Source organism: Zosterops lateralis (genome assembly GCF_965231275.1).
Source record: "Zosterops lateralis genome assembly, chromosome: 13".
NCBI classification, from domain to species: Eukaryota; Metazoa; Chordata; class Aves; order Passeriformes; family Zosteropidae; genus Zosterops; species Zosterops lateralis.
In genome coordinates, this window is record NC_139773.1 from 3,564,172 (window position 1) to 3,583,329 (window position 19,158).

Here is a 19,158-nt window from a genome sequence, read left to right on the forward strand (position 1 = left end):
CACCTCTGTGATGTTCCACTACATAACACCCATCAGGGAACTGTAAAAAACCCCTGCAGGTAAGAAAAACCATCACTTAAAATGAAATGCAAAGCTATGACAAACCTGAAAGGTTCATGAGGTGGAAAGGCATAAAAAATTAGGCACTCAAAAGTGAAAACTGCAGAAATAACCAAACACATGAAAAGCCTCAGACATGATCTGAGATATGTTGCAACTTAAGTTTAGAGGAGAAATGGTTTCTCCAGGAAGGAGAGAAATAAGTGCAAAAACCATGTGGTAGGACTCCAATGTACAAATCCAAAAGGAATTAAAGGAAACTCAAGAGCATTTCAAATGCTGCAGAAGTCCCCTAATTTCAGCAAAGAAAAACAGTGTAAATGGGCCATGGGAATGGGAAAATGAGAAACAGAAATGCCCTCAGGATCTCTCTGCAAGGAGCTGAGCAGGACCTTTAATTCTCCAATGCACTCTCAAATCCCCAAGTAAAGAGCTGCAAGAAGTAAGTAATAAGCAATAAATTAATAGTAAATAAGAGCAGTAATAAGTAATAAGTAATAAGTAAGTAATAAGTAAAAGCAGTCATATTGTGGTTAAGACTTTTTTTCTAACTGGCTAGAGATTTGCAATGGAAAATTTATCTTCCTGGCATTGTTAAAATGGGATTCTTCTTGCTGTGATCTCAACTAGTATGTAAGGCAGAGTCAGCACAACCACAAGCTGAAAGCACCTTTGCCCTAGTAGCTCAGTGAGAAACACTCTCCCCAGATCCTGCCTTGTCAAAACCAATTTAGTTTTGATTTTAAGTCAGTTTGAGGCTCACCTCTTCCTCCCCCGCATGTCATACCCACTGCTCCCAAAATCAATCAGCACATGTTTGAAAACCTGAATTTTCACCACTCTGTCTCTTGTGCTGGATCTAAAATATGCCAAAACCACTCAGTGTTTGATGAGCTCCACATCTGGGCATTGCTGCCTGGGGATGTCATAGGGGCAGCCAGCTCCTGTCACCTCCTGTGTTATGTGAAGGGCTCCACAGGACCAAGACCATGCTAACATACGGCAGAAAAGTTTGGGGACTGTGAGCAAGAGGCACCAAAATTGTGGTTATCTACTTTAGGCCTGGCAGAAAGCCTGCCACAAAGTGTGGACACATGATACAGGAATAAAAAGCAAGACTCAGTGAGGATAAGGCTAAATTAATTCATTGCTCCTGCAGACACCACGGAAGGAGCTGGAAGGATTCCCACACTGACACCACACATCACAGCGGGGACAGAAACAAGCCCAAGCCTCCAAATTCAGATTGTCACAAAGAAGAGAGATGAGGCACAAGGATAAACAAGTAAGAATAAGGAAGCTCTGATCCTTAAGCAGCATTTCTTCTGGACTTGGGAAAAGTCAATGCAGCTTCTCCCTTCTGGCCACATGGAATAATCCGGGCTCTCCAGAGGAGTGAACAACCACAAGGCTAAGGAAGGCTGAGCTGCAATGGGTCAGGCTACCTGGATTTCCCAAACAGCTTTCCAACATCCTTCACTGCAGGATTTTGAGGAAACTAAAATACCACTACATAAGAAGGAGTTTGCTTGGATAAATAAGTAGTTAGAAGAAAAGAATAAGCAGTGATTTGACAGGGGAAGGTCCCCAGAAGTTCTGCTGGCATTTGGGCTCTTCAAAATAACCTCAGAGTATCTGGGAAAGTTAAACAGCAAAGATTGATGACCATAACCCAGTAACTCAGTATGTTACAGATAAGGGCTGACCACGAGGGTTGGCAAAAAGAACGTGCAGGGCTGAGGGTAATAAAATGAACCAAGCAGTGACCATACTAGAGCTGAGGAAGGTTCCAGCAAGAGGAAAAAAAAAAAAAAAAAGACCACCACCCATAACTCGTATCTTCCTGCTCACAGTCATCCTTTTCTCAACACCTGCAGAAGACAAAAGGCCAGACATCCTGCCCAGGAGGATTACAGACGGTTCTGCTCATCCCTTTTGTACCAGGAGCTGCTGCACTCTTATCAGGAGCCAATGTGCAGCCATGCTGGGCTCCCTAACAAACACTGAATCTTGGACACAGAGTGGTTCTTCCTTTTTGCAGCTCTTCTGCTTCATATGAGAAATTACAACTTGATTCCAGATGTCACATTTTTATCTCTCTCCTAGTTTTCCATGACTTTTCAAAGCAGTCTGGCAGCAATTTGAGACATTCATTAGTAAGTTATTTCTAAAACATGTTACCAGGACAGGATTGAGTTGTGTAATGTCTGTGTTTTTCATATACTCCCATAGCCTACGCTTTAATCAAGAGTTATTTATTACAAATTTTCTTTAATTCTGGTTTGCCTGCCACATTTCATTTGGGCTTTTCTTCCACAAGTCACATTCACACACAGACAAATGCTCAGAAGCTCTGCCGTTTTGGAATACTTGATCTGATTCCCATTTTTACTTATTAGCTTCTTCAAAAGGGGGAAAAAAAAATATTCACTGAGATACAGTGCCGACTGAAAACATGTACTACTCAAAAAAAGTTTGTCTGTTGAACCCAACCCTGGGGTCACAGAGGTGTTTGCAAATCAGGGCACTTATAGTAACACACAGTTTTGCCCCAGACAATGCCTGTGGAAAGGAAACTGGCATGAGCAAAGAAACATTCCAGCAGTTTTAGTCTCTTTGCTGTTCCAGAGTTAAGTGAGGAAGTCCACATCTACTTAAGAGCTGCCCCAGACTACAAGGGTCTCCCTTGACGTGATCATCATGGAGCTTCAGTTAAAAACACTTGGGCACCAGCCCTATGGCAAGGAACCAGGGCTAGGAAAAAGATTCATAAGCCAAATTCTCTCTCTCTCTCTCAAAAAAAAAAAAAAAAAAAAAAAAAAAAAAAAAAAAAAAAAAAAAAAAAAAAAAAAAAAAAAAAAAAAAAAAAAAAAAAAAAAAAAAAAAAATTACTAAGGACTCGAAGTTAAACAGTCATAGGGGAACAGAAGTTGTATTTGCAGACTGTTAATGTTTTAAAGAATGCTTGCCCCTAACATATTTAAACCAAAAATCCCCTACCAGTGGTGCCCTAAAGCCCCAGTTTTTCCCAAATCCAGCCTTTTGCAAGGCATAATTTTTATGCTTCAGGCAGAGCTGCAGGGGCAGCCAAGGGATCACAGAGATTAGCAGGATCCTCTTGCCATAAAAATATAGTGACCAATTACTACTTAAAGTTAACCTTTAACTTCTCAGTAGCTCTCCCTTACTGCCTGGCTGGGATCAAGGCCAGCAGCCTGTGTCCCTCAGCAGGGATGCTCTGACTAGTGGGAGCACAGCTGTCACACCTTCATCTCTGCCCCCTGTGCTCCCCTTCCCACAGCCCTCTGGGATGACTTGGGCCACACTACAGTCAAGCTCCAGATGCTTGGAGGGCTATTTTTTACTTATTTCAACCATGCAGGTTATAGCACTGCTACACAAGGTTTTAGCAATGTGAGGAGAAGCAGCAGGCAGAGAACTGAATCTGCTGTCCCTGTGATAACTGAACTACACTTCTGCCCAGGTTCTCTCTAAATGAACATGCATCATTGCATTAACATGTTCAGTTCATGGGTGAAAAATACCCCATTCAACAGAAACTCAAGATTATTCATTTGAAGAAGAAAAACCTAGAACTCTCATGTAGAGATTTCATTCCAATTAACCATACCCAAGCACAACAGCTATTGTTATTTCCCTAATTTTAGCTGCCTATTTTGTCAGCCTAAGGAGCCAATGCCACAATGAGTGAGCCTGCCTCCCCTTCAACCAAAGGACAGGATCACAAGACACCCTTTAATCCCAAACTCTTCCCATCCATTCTCTCTTCTACCTTCAGCTCACTCCCCCTTCACATTGATTCATCCTCAGCCTCATTGTTGCATCCCACCTCCTCCCATCTGCCTTCTGTATTTGTATCCTTGAACCTCACTAACTCTTCAACACTCCCAAATCCAGTGTCCTTCCCCAGACCTGCACCAAGACCAACTCCTACACACATCTCAGTCATCCCAACACACCAGGATGCTTAAGCTTCAGTAAGGTGCTCCAATAAAAACTTATCTCTGGAAGCTAAGGCTGTTAAATAAACACAAAATGCATTTTTTGTATATGGAAAAATCCCTGGTTAAAGCATCGGTGTAAATCTAGAAACTCAACAGTTTAGAGAAACAAAGTGGAATTGTAATGGAAAAATCCACTAGCATCACAGATCTTAGACAATGTTGCAACAAATCAGCTTACTGCTGAATTTGCAAAATCTGTAGCTCTTTTCTCTTTATGATCTCAGCTGTAATTTCAAGAATTTCAGTTTCCACATCTTTTCTTTTGACCCACTTCACCAGGTTTACGTGGCAAGGTTTTGGTTAGGAGGGGCTGCTGGCCTCTGTGAGAAGACACCAAAAGCTGCCCCCGTGTCAGACAGAGCTCTGTGATGGACCTGTCACTGGCCAAGACTGAGACCTTGAGCAGCACCTCTGGGATAACAGGTTAGGAAAGGGTAAAAGATGCTGTGCAGCACCTGGGAAAGAGGAGTGAGAAGATGTGAGACAAAGAGCCCAGATGCCAGGGCAGGTTTCCCTGGACACTGTCAGGAATCCATGGTGATGCAGGTTGTTCCCCTCTAACCCACAGAGGGCCACAGTGGATGTGCCCTGAAGGACACTGCAGCCCATGGAGACAGCCCTTGCTGGAGCAGGTTTTCTGGCAGGACCTCTGACTCCATGGGAAGCTCATGCTCTTCCAGCCTGTTCCTGAAGGACTGCACCCCACGGAAAGGATTCATCCCAAAGCAGATCCTGAAGAACTGCAGCCTTGGAAAGGACTCATGATGAAGCTGTTGATGACAGACTGTCTCCCATGGGAAGGACTCCATGATGGAGCAGGGAAGAGTGTGAGGAGGAAGGCTGGGTGGGCATTTGGCTCCAACTAGAGATCTGAATTCCCACTTGCTAAAATAATCACGTAGTGTATTAACTGAGTTTTTACATCCACACTTTCAAGTCACCAGTGTGATCCCACATGCTATAATGGGACATTTCTCTTTTCTTACAGTGGTGACATTAAAGGCCTCTGCTCTTTCACCCTGCAGGGCTGATTCCTGCCCATCCATGATGATCATCTCGCAGCCTCCCAGCCGAGCCTTTTTCTTCTCACCCTCTACCCCAATTTCTGGTCTTCCTGGCCTGTCCTTCCCAGAGAGGCAGTGTCCCTCCACACTGACAACACTCCAGTCTCTTTCCTGTGATGCCAACACAACCAGAGTGCTGCACACAGATCACAGAACACAGAATGGTCTGGGCTGAATGGGACCTTGAAGCTCATCTCATTCCACCCCCTGCCATGGGCAGGGACACTTTCCATTAGGTCAGGTTGCTCCAAGCCCTTTCCAATGTGGCCTTGAACACTTTCAGGGATAAAGCAGCAACAGCTTCTCTGGATTGGAGACTGTGTTTATTGCCCTTGGTGTTTGCAGCAGCATTAGACACTTCAGAGGGCACCTTGTCCCCACAGCAGGATTGAGCAGACCATGACCACTGCCTGGCCCCTCATTCCCCTGCCTGTCACCCACAGAGCTCTCCAGTCACAACTCCAGGTTTCCTGGGGCAGTATCATAGGTGCCCAGCTGGAAGAAGAATGCAGGAGCAATAAGAAAAGCATATTGGGGAACTTCCTTTTAGTGCCAGCAGACACCAGCTTCCAGCCCCATAACCAAGGACATCCCCCCTATCTCCAGCTGTCCCCTCCTCCTCACTCTCAGCCATGTCCTGGCCCTCAGTTCACAGCCCTGCTCCTTATCCTCTTCCCTCCAGCTGTTCTGAGTCCTCTGGGGGCTGCAGGACCACCAAGGCCAGGCATGGGTGGGATTCAGATCCCACACTGACTTAAGCAGACCATGGAGCTCCACCCTGGCTTTTCTTCCTCACCAGCCTCTCCTCCTCATCCTGATGCTCTGGTTTGGCCTTGGGTGCAGGCTCTGCTCCCCTGCCACTCTGTCTTCACTCCCAGTGATCCCTGCCTGGAGCTCCATTTCCCCAGTATGCTTTCATCATAACATCTTCCATCCCTCTGCTTCTACAAAATCCACAGGGAAAATTCCCATATAAAACAAAATCCATCCTTGCTAGTACCTAAGGACTGCATTAATCACTCTTGTTTTGGGAAAAAGAGAAAACAGTGCTTTATGGGGCTAAGGGAATTTTTTGCTGATTTTCAACCCTCTTGTTTTCTAAATTAAAACATGAACTTGGAGGGGGGAAGGAAGAGAAAAACAGGAAAAATACAGCTGCTGCCTTTCTTATTTTGCTGCTGGGAAATTATCAGGGCAGCGTGGGGTTCTACTAGCTCCTGGCAAGTTTCATCCAATAAATTATAAAACATTGATTTAAGACAGGGAAGGAAGAACAAAAAGAAAAGGCAGCAATAAAATTGCTTTTAAATTACTCGTGTAGGTGGTACATAAACAGGACACGTCATAACTCATTGAAAAATTCTTACTGGACAAAAAAAAACCAGAAAAAAACAAGAAAAAAAGTAAGGAGAACAAAAGGTTCAAGAAAATTCAGAGGTCCCGAGTTTATATTTTGTACTTTATTCAAGTTGTTAGCTACCTTGGTGGATTTTGGGTGGTCAAGTCACAAAAGAAAGGGAAAAAAAAAAAGGATTAAATATCTCTGGTTACCAGTAGATGGACAATTATGCCCGAGAGGGTCAGGAAGTACTTTTAATTCTTGCATATGTTATTGCGCACTGGTCTGTCTTACCAAGAAAACAAATAAGCTCTGTCCAAAACCAGTTTGTGTCTTTTGTTCCGTTACTTCTGCTGCAAAGCTCTTCCAGAATTAATTCCCCTGATGATTACAGACTGTCCTCTGATTTTCTATGTAAATCTATTTCAGTCTGTTCTTGCATCATTATTGCCCCTAAATTTAAAAGCTCCTTTCTACAAAGATGACAGCAGATACAGCGTGAGAGTGGATAGAGAGGACACCCTGTAATGAAAAGCACATCCTAAATGCAGGCACCAGGAGCTGCATGGGCTTTGTTTCGCCCCCGTAATTTGAGCCCTGAAAACTGTCTGATGCTGATGAATTGCCCAGAGCAATTCCTGTGAGTACAGGAAGTATTTCTTGTGGGCAGATTTCATTGCTGGTGGGGGAAAAAAGTGTACTATACTCTATACTCACCTTAATCCTTTGTCTGCTTCAATGCTGAAGGAGATCCACCCTCATTTACCAGGCCTTTTCCAAGCTAAACTCATAAAGGGGTTTTCATTTCCGCTTAAGAGATCATATTTCCATTTCTGGTCATTCTTCCCTCACTTATTCCAGTCTATCCTGATAAACAAAACAATACACTCCTCTCCAGCTCAGTTATTTCTAACAGGAGGGAGCATTACCACAGCCCTGGCTGGTGCTGCAGATTGATTTAAGTCTCCTGCACAGTTGTGTCACTTCGGTCATTCAAAGACTTCTCAAGACCAAAAATCCTGCCTTTGGCTGCTTTTCATACCATTCCTACTCAGTCTTCAAGTTCATCTTGATCCTCCTGTAAAATACTCCCTATTTTCCATGACTGCTTACTTTGTTAGTTTGGTTCAGCAAATTCTTTAACACAGTCATCCCCCAAGGTCTCCTTAACACAATTATTAACTGCACAGACACCCAAAACAGTCCCTCAGGAGATCTCATAAAAACCTGATCCCAGCTGCAATTACTTCTGGGAGTTTACCTGATTCTGCTCCAACCTCACAATCCAACTTCTCCAGTATATCCATTCTTCATTCAGCATTCTAAAAACCATCTCATTGAACATCAAGGAGATGAAGATAAACTAATTTCTCTATTCCAAAAGTAAAGATTAATTTGGGATAAACTACATCTGCTTAAATATCCTTTCTCCCCCGTCACACCCCAAAAATCTTGCTCTAGAATACACCACTGTACCAGACCAAACAGACCTGAAGTTACATGAAACATCTGGTACCACCTCTTCATCATCTGGACAAGTACAATGCCTACATAGAAAACAGCTTCTGGTTTGAACAAATCCAACCTACCAGCAATTCAAATTCCCATTCTTCCTTCTTGCAGTTCAGCCATGGAAAAGCAGTACACAGGTCCCATTGAGCAACTTGATTCACAAGCTTGTAAAAATCGCAGAATTGGCCTCATTTAGTTGCCAAAAAAAGGCAAAGTCATTCTGATTCATTAAGATGATCCATTCAAAACATACATCCAAAAAAATCCAGTTCTTTATGTTTCTGAAGTGATTATTCAAGCCTGTATCCTCCCTGCAAGCCATGGAGATCCCATCCCACCACAGTGTTTGGCTGGGAGGAATTGCCTTCATCCTACACATATTCTGTACCAAAATAAACCCTGCCTACTCTGAGCAACTGCAACCATGTCCATGTCTAAAAATACAACATTAAGGTCAAGCTCTCCATCATTTTTTTAAAGGTCTTCCCTTTAGAAAACCACAGCACCTTCTCAACCACATCATCATCACCCTCTCTTCCTCCCACTTGCTCCAAATCTCCTCCTTTCCCTGCTGTTCAGACCACATCTCTATCTTTCTTTCTTCCTGCAACAGAACTGTGAGCCAGCCATGTCATTCACATTTTGGTCACACCTAGGAAAGTCATTTACCCATTATCCATCCTATTTATGTGGGATTTACCCACAGCCATGTAAGGAATGTAACACCAGGTATTTCCAAGCCATCATCTGGAAGCAAGAGAAAATACAACAATTCCCTTTCAAACAGCTCTGGGAAACCTGAAAATGTCAGAGTAATTCATAAAGTCATGGTAAGAAATTCCAATTGAAGTGAAAAGTCTTAAGTATCAACACAGGGTGAGTTTTGTCATGGAGCAGAGCCAGCTTAGCTTCTTCCCTCTATCCAATCCAATCCAATCATTTCTCCCTCTTATCACAGAGTGCAGATCCTTCAGCTTCTGTGTAACTGAAAACATCATACTGAAAAATAAGTCTTTTTCCTGCTATTTCTTTTCTCCATCAACCCTGCTGGATCAGCCCTTCCTTCTCAGCAAGGTGCCACACCAAAGCCATGTCCAAACCAGTTTTTGAGTTAAAAGCACCATAACTGAGCACTTCAAAGCCTGTTTGGTTTCACAAGTTATGGTCACACTAGATGTGCATTCACATTTGGTGTCACTTAACAGAAAAGCTTCCAAGAACATGGATCAGAAATCACCTGGCTTATTTTCCACCTTCTAGTGGAAAGCTATAAGCTTTCCAGCACTAAGGTTCCACCTTGAAGCTCTTCAGAGGGGTAAATCAAGCCATGTCTTTATGTGGAAAGCATAAGTATTTCCCAGTTTCTCAGCAAGGCATGGCAATGAGTTTGTGCCTGAATTCTGAGACTGAATAAGAAATTAAAAAATACAAAAAAATTTCCAAATTATCAGAATGCAGCTTTTTGCTGTCTTTAAGAAAGACAATCATAGCCCATACCACCACCTCTAAACCAGCATTTCAACACAGTGAGACAGACATCAGATATGGAGGAAGAAATACACAGGTTTTGTTCAAAATGCACAAAATTATGATAAAACTCTAGATAATTAGTCTCTTGAAATCTAGGGATGTGGTTCATAGCCAAGTTTGCCCACAACAATTAATACTATTTCTGCATCTTGACAGATTGTCCCACCACTGCAGCGTGCTGTGGATCAAGCACGACAACTGGTGTGGACTGTGGTTTTAATTAGATGTATCAGTATGTAAATCAACACCTTTTGCCCTGTGGACAGAGTGGTTTAGAACCACAACCAGGGCACTAAAATATGTTCACTACAGGCCATCAATGCCCTCCTCAACAATGCAATTTCAGAGAATCAGAGAATCCCAGATTGGGTTGGGTTGGAAGGGACCTTGAGGACCATCTTGTTCCACCCCCTGCCATGGACAGGGACACCTCCCACTGTCCCAGGTTGCTCCAAGCCCCATCCAACCTTACCTTGAACATTTATGGGGATGGAGCAGCCACAGCTTCTGTGGGCAACCCATGCCAGGGCCTCACCCCATCACAAGGAAGAATTTCTCTGCACCCAGTTTCTACCACAGCACCAAAAAACAAGTGTCCTGGCACAACTCTGTATATGGAAACCAGAGTTTTTAACCACTTCTACCATGTAGGAGTGTTGCAAAATCAGTCACCTGATCCTCTCCTGCTTACACCAAAATTTCTCTATTTTTTTGACCAAAACAGAAAGAACAACACAAGGAATTAACTTAATGCAGAGTCAGGGTATCATCTCGGAAAGGAGTGGCCATGTTCTCCTTTTCCAGGAGTTTATGACACACATTTCAACAGCTTCACCTACGACCTTCTCACACCACGATTAGTAGTATTACATTAATCAATGCCCTATATATAAAACCTTCAGCTTCTCAGACCTTGATACTGCTGGAAGCTACACTGTATTATCCACGTGGGACATAACATATGAAGGTCATCCATACCTTTTCCCTTGGACAGCTCAGAGAATCAGGGACCCCTATGAGACCACTGAATTTCACCCATCTTTTACCTCTCAGCCCAGTGACACCAAACACCTGGGATCTGGTAAAAAGCAGTGGGATGGTTTCCATCAGCTACTGCTAAATCCAGACACACAATTACAGGCATGGGGCACAAATGCTTATTTCCTTTAGAAATGTAATGACTTTATTGAAACAGATGTTCTGGGAACAGCATGGAGCACCACCGGGCAGCCTGGAGGACAGCAGGTACAGTGGAAAAGGACTCTCAGAGCAGTGCCTGCATCCTGTGGAGTGTAAGCATGGGAAGATCTAACAGGGAGGAACTGGTTTCAGAAGCTCAAAAGTAGCCTCTTTTTCCAGTGCTTCTCTTCAGAAAAATACCACAAAAATAATCTCACATCTAACAGAATTACTTGAAGTGAGAGGCGTAAACTCTATTCTTGGTTAAGTTACAGAATAAATTATTTGAACACAAGCTAAAAATACTTACTATCACACATTCTTTTCCTCTTTAAGGAGCCCTTGAATTGATAATCCCACAACAGAAATAGGAAGTACATTTTTAATGCCACTGATTAACATTTTAGTTCACTTTGGAGCATTCACTGTATCCCTTCTCCTGGAAGTTTTAATGCCAGACAGCTGACATTTCCTAAGAAAGCATTATAGTTGAAAAATAAGTTCAGGTGTTGACAGAGTGCAGTGCTCACTGGCCTGCCTCAGGCAAGAAACCTGATTACGTGGCCACACTGATCCCTTTTGGCCTCACCATTTTTCACTACATCAAAACCATTCAGCCATAATCTATTTTTTTTGGTGGCTAATCAGTTTAAGATAACAAAGCATCTAAATGGGACCACAGCAACCTCAACACTCCTGCAAGCTATTCAAGTGGCACAGGGAGGCTCTGGAGAGTGCAAAGATGTGGTCGTCCTCCCAAATGATGGTGTAGAGTCCAGGTTTTTGCAGTCCTTGCATTGGGAGCCAGCTCTTCTGGCAGCCACATCAACATGGAAAACTTTCACCTCATCTAAAGAGATAAGGAGAAAGGAGTCCTCCTCCTCTTCAACTACAGGTTGGTTAACACTTAAACAAGACTGATCATGTCTTCCAAAATAAAAGCCATAAACAAAGTGTATGGTCCTGGTACACAGCAACAATCATCTTCTCTTCATCAGGAGAAACCTAAGCTGGAGTTTAATTTAAGAGGATCCCAACGAGGTCCATAAAGGTGGTGGAGACCTGAGCAGGGCAGGACAGGAGGAAGGCAGGAAGCCACTAAAAAGAGTCTTGAACCCTGCTATGCCATCATGGCACCCACTCACCCTGTACCACCCAAAGGGCAAAAGTAGCCAGAAGCAGCCTTTCCCTCCACACACCACAGAGGCCTGTCCAAAACACAGCTGACCACACCAACAGAAACAACACCACCTGATGCACAACGCGTTACAGAGAAGGTTCTGGCACCAGTTCCAGGAAAGGCAACATTAAACTGTGCCAGATCTCCTCCAGCCACGCTTACAGCACAAAAACCTGTTTCAGGTAACGCTCCACTGATCCTCCCCTCCAGCTCTTTTGCACTCCTCATCCAAGCAGTCTTTCATCTCCATCACCTTTCTTTGATACTCGATGATCTCCACAGTCTCCTTACTACGCTCTTTTTACTGGCAAAGGGTAGAAAGACAGCAAGCAAACAACACTAAACATCTCTTCACGCGCACCCGTCTGGGCTCATGTGCATTCCAAATCCTCCCCATAAGCACTTTTTTAGGCAAAGCAACTCATCTGCCACCACGATGCCTACTTTTCCCCTTGAGGACAATCTCTTTAAACTCAGAGAGATTTAACTAATAACATTAAAATGATGACTTACCAGTCTCTCATTATCTTCTGAGGTTCTCTGGTAATGAGCTGCTAAAGAAGTGTAATCCTGCTCCTGCTTGTTACACTCCAAACACTTAAGTCCATGACGGATTAGCCTCTGTGGGTCCTTGTAGAGAGGCAAGGCTGGCTGAGCGTTTGCAGAAATCCCCACCCCGCCTCCTGAAGCAGCACTGGACTTAGGTGGAGGAGAGGACGAGAGCAAAGTCTGAGGAGCTGAAGAGACTGAAGAGCTTGTAGGAGAAGGTGAAAACATTTGGTCTACGGAAATTGGTTTCATGAGCAGCTGAGAACACTGCATGATAAATCCTTTGCTCTTATGATCTCGTGCATGTTTAAGCAAGCTACACTTATTAAAAAAAAGGAGCATAGTTGAACACTGAGTGCACATGACTTCAATGTGAACGCTTCGCCGACTATAGTGTTGAGTCAGGCTTTTCTCTAAGGCAAACGAGTCCCCACATTCCAGGCAACAGTACCCAGAGGCAGGTAAATTAATACTAGTGTCAGGCGGGGGGCTAAGGTTTGGAGTATATATCGGCACTGGATTGGCACTGTGGAGCACTTTTTGGAACGCCTCCATGACAATGGGAGCAGCTTTCTTGACTTGGTGCACCAGTGGCACTGACATCTGTGTCACTTGAGGCTGGTTTCGCCTCTGTGCCGATGTCTTTGCTGTAACAGAAGCAGCAACGCTGTGGGGGACCAAGTTGAGATTTGCCAAGTGCACAGCTTTGGGAAGAAGGCTGGAGGTGGTCGTGTTGGATGGCTGTGTCCCCGTACCCTGCTGCTGCCTCTTGACCCCCACTTTTATGGCACCGCCGCCACAGTTTGGCAGTGGGGACAAGGACACGGTGCACGTGGTGTTTACAATATCCATTTTCATACTATCTGAGTAAGGACTCATTACATTTGACAGCTGGATAGCCACAGCAGCCCCGTTTTTGGTTGAATTCCTGCCAGCCTCACTCTCTGTAACTGCACTAGTGTCAGGGGATGGGAAAGATTTGATAAACTCATCAGTAGAAGAGGTTTCCGCAGGTGACTCTTCTGAAAATTTGACCAACTCATCGTTTTCTGGCAAAATTCTAGTTACAGTCCTTTTAATTTCACCGGAAGATGTCTTGATAGTCTTTATTCTAACTTTGGGAATAGCTGGTGGAGAGCCAGCTGCCATGGAAGGGGAGCCTTTCCCACTGCTGTCGCTGCACACACTCCGAGGACTCTCCGGCTGCTTGCCAGCCTTCCTCACCACCTCCAAGGGGCTTCGGGGACTCTTTGGCGACTTGGGCATTTTTGGACTTCCCTTCGTCCCATCTTTAAAAGGACCAGGTTCCTTGGAAAAATTTGGCTGATCGCTTTTTGGAATACACACAACCTTTTTGGCCTGAAGAGCTACTAACGCTGCCACACAGGATGACAACTTGGAATGAGCTGGCTTTAGCCTCTGCCGAGGTGGTATTGATGAAGACACGTTTAGCTCAGGCACAGACCCCTTGCCATCTCCTAAATTATTGTGAGGGAGGTCTCCAAACACCAAGCCTTCTCCAAGAAAGCTGTTGGTATCTAACAAGTCTTTGCTTGACTCCACAAACCTATCCACTGTTCTGTCTTGTTCTCTCCTGCTTATTTCCAGCCGATTCTCTGGCTGGCAGTGGATTTCCATCTTCTGCTCCTTTTTACAGTACTGATCAAACATGCTTAATTCGGGCTCAGGCACCTTCCGAAGATGATCTAGGACTGAAGCCCCCGTTGGTACATATATTGAAGGTGGTGGAAAATAAGGAGTTTGGGCATGTTTGGGTTTATCTCCAATACTGTTCTCTTTGAATGTATCCTCTGGTTCAGGGCTGGAAATGGGGCTAAACTGACTGAATGTTGGCAAAGGCTCTGACTTGGACTCGTCCAATTTATCAGAGTAACCTCTCGAGCTGTCACCATTAATAAAAGTTGACTCAAACTTGCCATAATTATGGACTAAAGCATGAGCCTCGGCTGGCAGATCAGAGCCACGAAAGCCATTGTGTAACAGACCAGTTCCAAGGTGATTCCCCTCCTTTTCTGCCTCAAAAGACTCCTGGCGACTTGTGTTCTTCACTATCACACTCACAACAGGGGCATCAGAGGGAGGCAGAGAGTGGGATAAGGACACATTCTCATCGATGCACATTCCTGATGACTTCAGGTGATTCTCACTCTCCTCCCCAGCGGATGGAATGGCCTCCTTAGCATCGAGACTGGTTGGATCAGGGATGTCAAAAGCGGCCAAGAGGTCATCAAAGTCGGGGGTTTTCATGTCCCCCATGATGAAAGCTACAAGTGAAAGCACAGAAAATACCTTGTCAAGTACATTTCCCCCATGGACAAACTCTGTAAGGCTCATGTGCACCAACATCTTCTGTGACAAAAATCACAGCTGCCCAAAGCCCGAGATGAGGGCAGAGCTGCTCCTCAAAGGTGCTTCAAGCAACATGGTGATGGACAGCAACCATGCCCTTATCCCAGGATCCCTAAGAATAGAGCTGACCTTTGAAACTACACCAAGCTCATGCAGGGGACGTCTTTTCAACCTGTCAGGTGTATCACTGATCCAAAGCCAGCCACCATCATGAGCCTCAACAAAAGGTTCTGAAGTGCATTAGCAGAGTGGTTGTTTTTTTTTTGTTTGGCAATGTTTTTTTATGTTTGGCTCTTCTGTAGAGCCAATAGGCAGCAATCACTGCTGATTTCTCAACAGATTGTCACATTTGAAAAACTCAATCCTTCGTTGAGGAAGAAAGGCAGGGGCAAACAGGTGGTCCAAGAGAGACAGACCTGGAAAGTGAGATCACTCCCTACTCTGAGCAATTTAAATAATAGAAGTCTTCAGTAAATATTTCAATACAATTCCAAGAAGGGTTTTTTGAAACAGGGGCAATCCTTAATTAGGATGTGAAGCAAAAACCGCCCAAAGACAGAATAAAGAACTATAGCCAAATCATAAGAAGAAATTGTGTTCCCAGCCAGCTCTTTCTTTCTAAGTTCTTCAGAAAGGATGTGGGGACTTGGAACACTCCACACAGCAACCTACAACAGGAATAATCAAGCTCTGGTGAGATGCATGAAAACTGACAGCACAGAATTACTAGAACATTTGTGTTCACTACTGTCAGGGATACTGGATACCAAAATATTTGCAAGTTGGTACAATACAGAGACTTCACAAACGTTTAGTGAGTCATTCTTTGAATACATTTTATTTAAACCCCAAATTTATGTGAACTGGTGCATGCCGTACATAAAGGAGGGGAAAAAGAAGTGTCAACAGAACTAGCAGGGCACCAGTTCCTGCTTGGCAAGGAGCTTCCACAAGCAAGGTAAGTCCTGCCACACTTCACTTGGGCTGCAACAACACTGCCAAAGCCAGCAGCAAGCGAGGCTGAGGAGGTGGCAGGATTCCAGGACAACGGGGAAGAACTGGGAGCAGAGGTGGGGCAGAGAGGAGGACCGTGGGACAAGGCAGAGGGAGAGAGAGAAGCCATCTGATGCCTTCCCAAAAGGGGCCTGATTTAAGGCTGCTGTTGTTATTGACAATTCAGTTGAGAGTTGAGTCTGTCAAGCATCACATTCAAACCAAACAAAGCCCAACCCTTCTGTCCAGGCTGCTGGAACGGGGAATAGCTCCTAGGCCAGGAGAAATCACTTCAGAGTGGAGCACAGGGACACAGTGGTCTCTGAGCTTTAGCTCAGCTGTTCCTCCAGACAAGTCCCAGAGGTGCTGCTTTGGTTAATCTACTGCAAAACACTCTACAGAGATTTACTTGGCTTAACAGTGGCTTGCTGTTGCTGAACTTGAAACTCCTTCTTAAATTAAACCACAAATATGGAGGTCCAAAGAGGGCTATGCAATAATTTACAACCACGTCCCTCAAGGAATCACAGCTGGGCATGAAATCCCTGGAAGCCCAAATTATCCACACACTCCACATCCCCAGCACTTGATAAGGACTTTGGAAACAGCACAGACTACTGTAGCTGGCAAAGGCATGGGCCCGAAACTTCCCATTCCTTTGGGTGGGAAAACTTGTACCAGCTGGGAGAGAGCTAGGCACTATGCAGCTCCCAGAATTTCTGGCACACAGATCCTTCCCCAAGGAAGACACTTCATTCCATAACCTGGCATGCTTGAGCTTTGTACAGAGAAAAATGAGCCTGCCAATCACTCTTGACCTTCCCCTTCCCACTCTGGAACACCTCTCTACATCTGTGTTTTAAAATGCAAGACAAAATAAATCCCACGTATCTGCAGCACCTCAAAATATCCTTTTCTTGGGTGAAATCTTGCTTTTTCCGAAGCATTTGTGTTCATCTTTGAGTCTTTTAAAACACTGTTTTACTGTCTTTGCAATCATGAGGGCACAAGTCTCTACCCAAGTATTTCTCCACAAAACTGCATCTTAAAACTTGTCATGCACAAAGCTACACTTTCTCAGAACAAAACAAGTTTTGACCTGGATTCTAGAAAATAAGTATCTTATCGAAGCAATTTTTAGGTAACATAAATTTAAACTTTTGACTTAACACTGTTTACCTCTGAACACAGATATAAAGAAAAGAGATATTGAAGGAAATTATGTAAACTAGCTTGTGAGGAAAGCTGAAAATAAAGACCTTTGTCCTTACTCCACCATTCTTGTGCAAAGGACTGAGAACCCAAGCTTGGGATCCAATGAAAACATGGAGATTGAGATTTGCAAAGCTGTAGAAGAGGTGAATAAAATGAGCAAAAAAGGACTTGTGGACTAAAGAGTGTATTTCAGTGTGCAAACTCAACCTCACTACAGCATATTTCTCCAGGAATCAGGAAACCTAGAAGGCTTCAAGCCCCCCAAAAACCCCATGGGAAGGATGTGAAATCTCAGGGCCATGTGCTACGGATCAGCTTCAAAATTAAGGAGAGACACCACAGGAGCCACATCCTGCACTCACTCAATACCAACCTTCGTTTAGCAGTGTTACCCCAGGGACCTCTGGAGATTGGAAGTAGATGCTCTGCAGCTTTCAAACTAGGGAGGAGGTTTTAGGCTGCCACTTAATAGTGAAGCATGAAACCCCAGTTACACTAAGGAAATTGAACACAGAACGGTTTGGATTGGAAGGGACCATGATGATCATCTAGTTCCAATCCCCCGCTGTAGGGGATTATTTATCATGTACGTTGCCATTACTAAATACTGGCAATTCTGCAAAACAACAGTGTACAAGGGAAAACATCTGCCAAGGGCTGCTCAAACCGGGCCGGTGTCTCCGGGAGGGGATGCAGAGACTGCACGACACCGGAATCCCAGGGGAAGGCAGGGCAGCAGGAGGGAGAAGCGCGGGGAAGGCAGGGCACGGGGTGAGCGGCTGTCAGGGCTGCGGGGAGGGCACGCAGGGCGAAACCGGAGGGCGGCTCAGGGGGACCCGGGGCTGGAACACCCGTGAAAGTTTCACGAGCCCGGAGCGGCTCTCGGTGCAAACGGGGCCGCTGGGCTGCGGACTGGCCCGGCCCGCGGCACTCCTGCACACACACAGACACACACCCACACACCCGCACACACACACCGCCCCCGGCCCACGCCGGCCCCACCCGAGACAAAGGCCGGCCCCGCCGCCCCCCGCGCTGACAGCCCGGCCCGGCCCGGCCCCGCCGCACGTGGGCCGCCCCCCGAACTTAGTTTGTCCCGGCGCCGCCGGGCCGGGCCGGGCCGGGGTGGACTGGGCCGCCGCGGGCACCGCAGCCGATCCGGGGCAGGGACCTGAAGCCCGGGGAGAGGCAGCGGCCTGCGGGCCGGAAGAGCCGGTGCGGGCGCGCAGGGCTCGGGGCGCCGGCGGCGGGGCCGCCCGCCCTGCCCGCGGGGCGGCAGCACCGCCCGGCCGCGGGGCCGGCGGGAGGGAGGGAGGGAGGGAGGGAGGGAGCGCGGGAGGGCGGAGGGCAGCGGGAGGGGCGGGCCCGGCGCGGCGGGGCCCGGGCGGGCGGGCAGGACTCACCCACGCAGGCGGCTCCTCCGGGCCCACCGGGCCCGCGCGGCCTCACCCCGCACCGGGCACCAACGGCCGCAACATGGCGGCGGCGGCGGCGGGTGGGGCCGGGGGCGGGGCGGGGCGGGCCGGGCACAGCGGAACCGCCCCCCCTTCCCTTCCCTTCCCTTCCCTTCCCTTCCCTTCCCTTCCCTTCCCTTCCCTTCCCTTCCCTTCCCTTCCCTTCCCTTCCCTTCCCTTCCCTTCCCTTCCCTTCCCTTCCCTTCCCTTCCCTTCCCTTCCCTCCCCGCCGCAGGGACTCACCGCCCCGGGCCCCCGCCCGCTCCCCCTCCGGAGGCTCCTGACAGGCCCGGCCCGGCCCCGCCGCCGAGGCCCCGCGGTCCCGCTGTTGGGAGGTTTCCTCACCGAAACATGCCCCGCGAACGGCTCCCGCTGCAGCCCCTGCCCCGTGTCTTCAGCTCCTTCCCCGCCGTGTCCCACACCCGCCCTGACGCGGTTTGCTCACAGTCAGTGATCCCGCACGGAGGCGAGAGCGGGGATGAGAGGAGCTCCAGGCTGGTGACTGAGCCTCACCCCGATCCCTGGGTAGGCGACGGAGCCAAAAAACCCCTGGAGCCGTTTCCAAACACAGCGAGGACAAGGAGATGTCTGGGATCTGTCAGCACAGGTTACAGAGGGCCTCCATCCCTGATAACCTGATGCCTTCTGCATCACAATTACTAGAACGGTAGAGTTAGATTTGAAGTAA

At 46.5% G+C, this 19,158-nt stretch overlaps 1 protein-coding gene across 1 annotated transcript in view; it reads right to left on the bottom strand.

Annotated features, from left to right (window-relative positions):
* Positions 1-18,496, bottom strand: part of ZNF592 (zinc finger protein 592) — a 35,753-nt gene extending 17,257 nt beyond the window's left edge. The window contains exons 1-2 of the mRNA XM_083871279.1: positions 18,420-18,496; positions 12,403-14,723 (exon numbers count right to left, since the gene is read on the bottom strand). Of these exons, the coding sequence (XP_083727405.1) occupies positions 12,403-14,715 (2,313 nt within the window). The 5' untranslated portion in view covers positions 14,716-14,723; positions 18,420-18,496. The remainder of the gene's footprint in view (positions 1-12,402; positions 14,724-18,419) is intronic.
* Between the last annotated feature and the right edge of the window lie 662 nt (positions 18,497-19,158).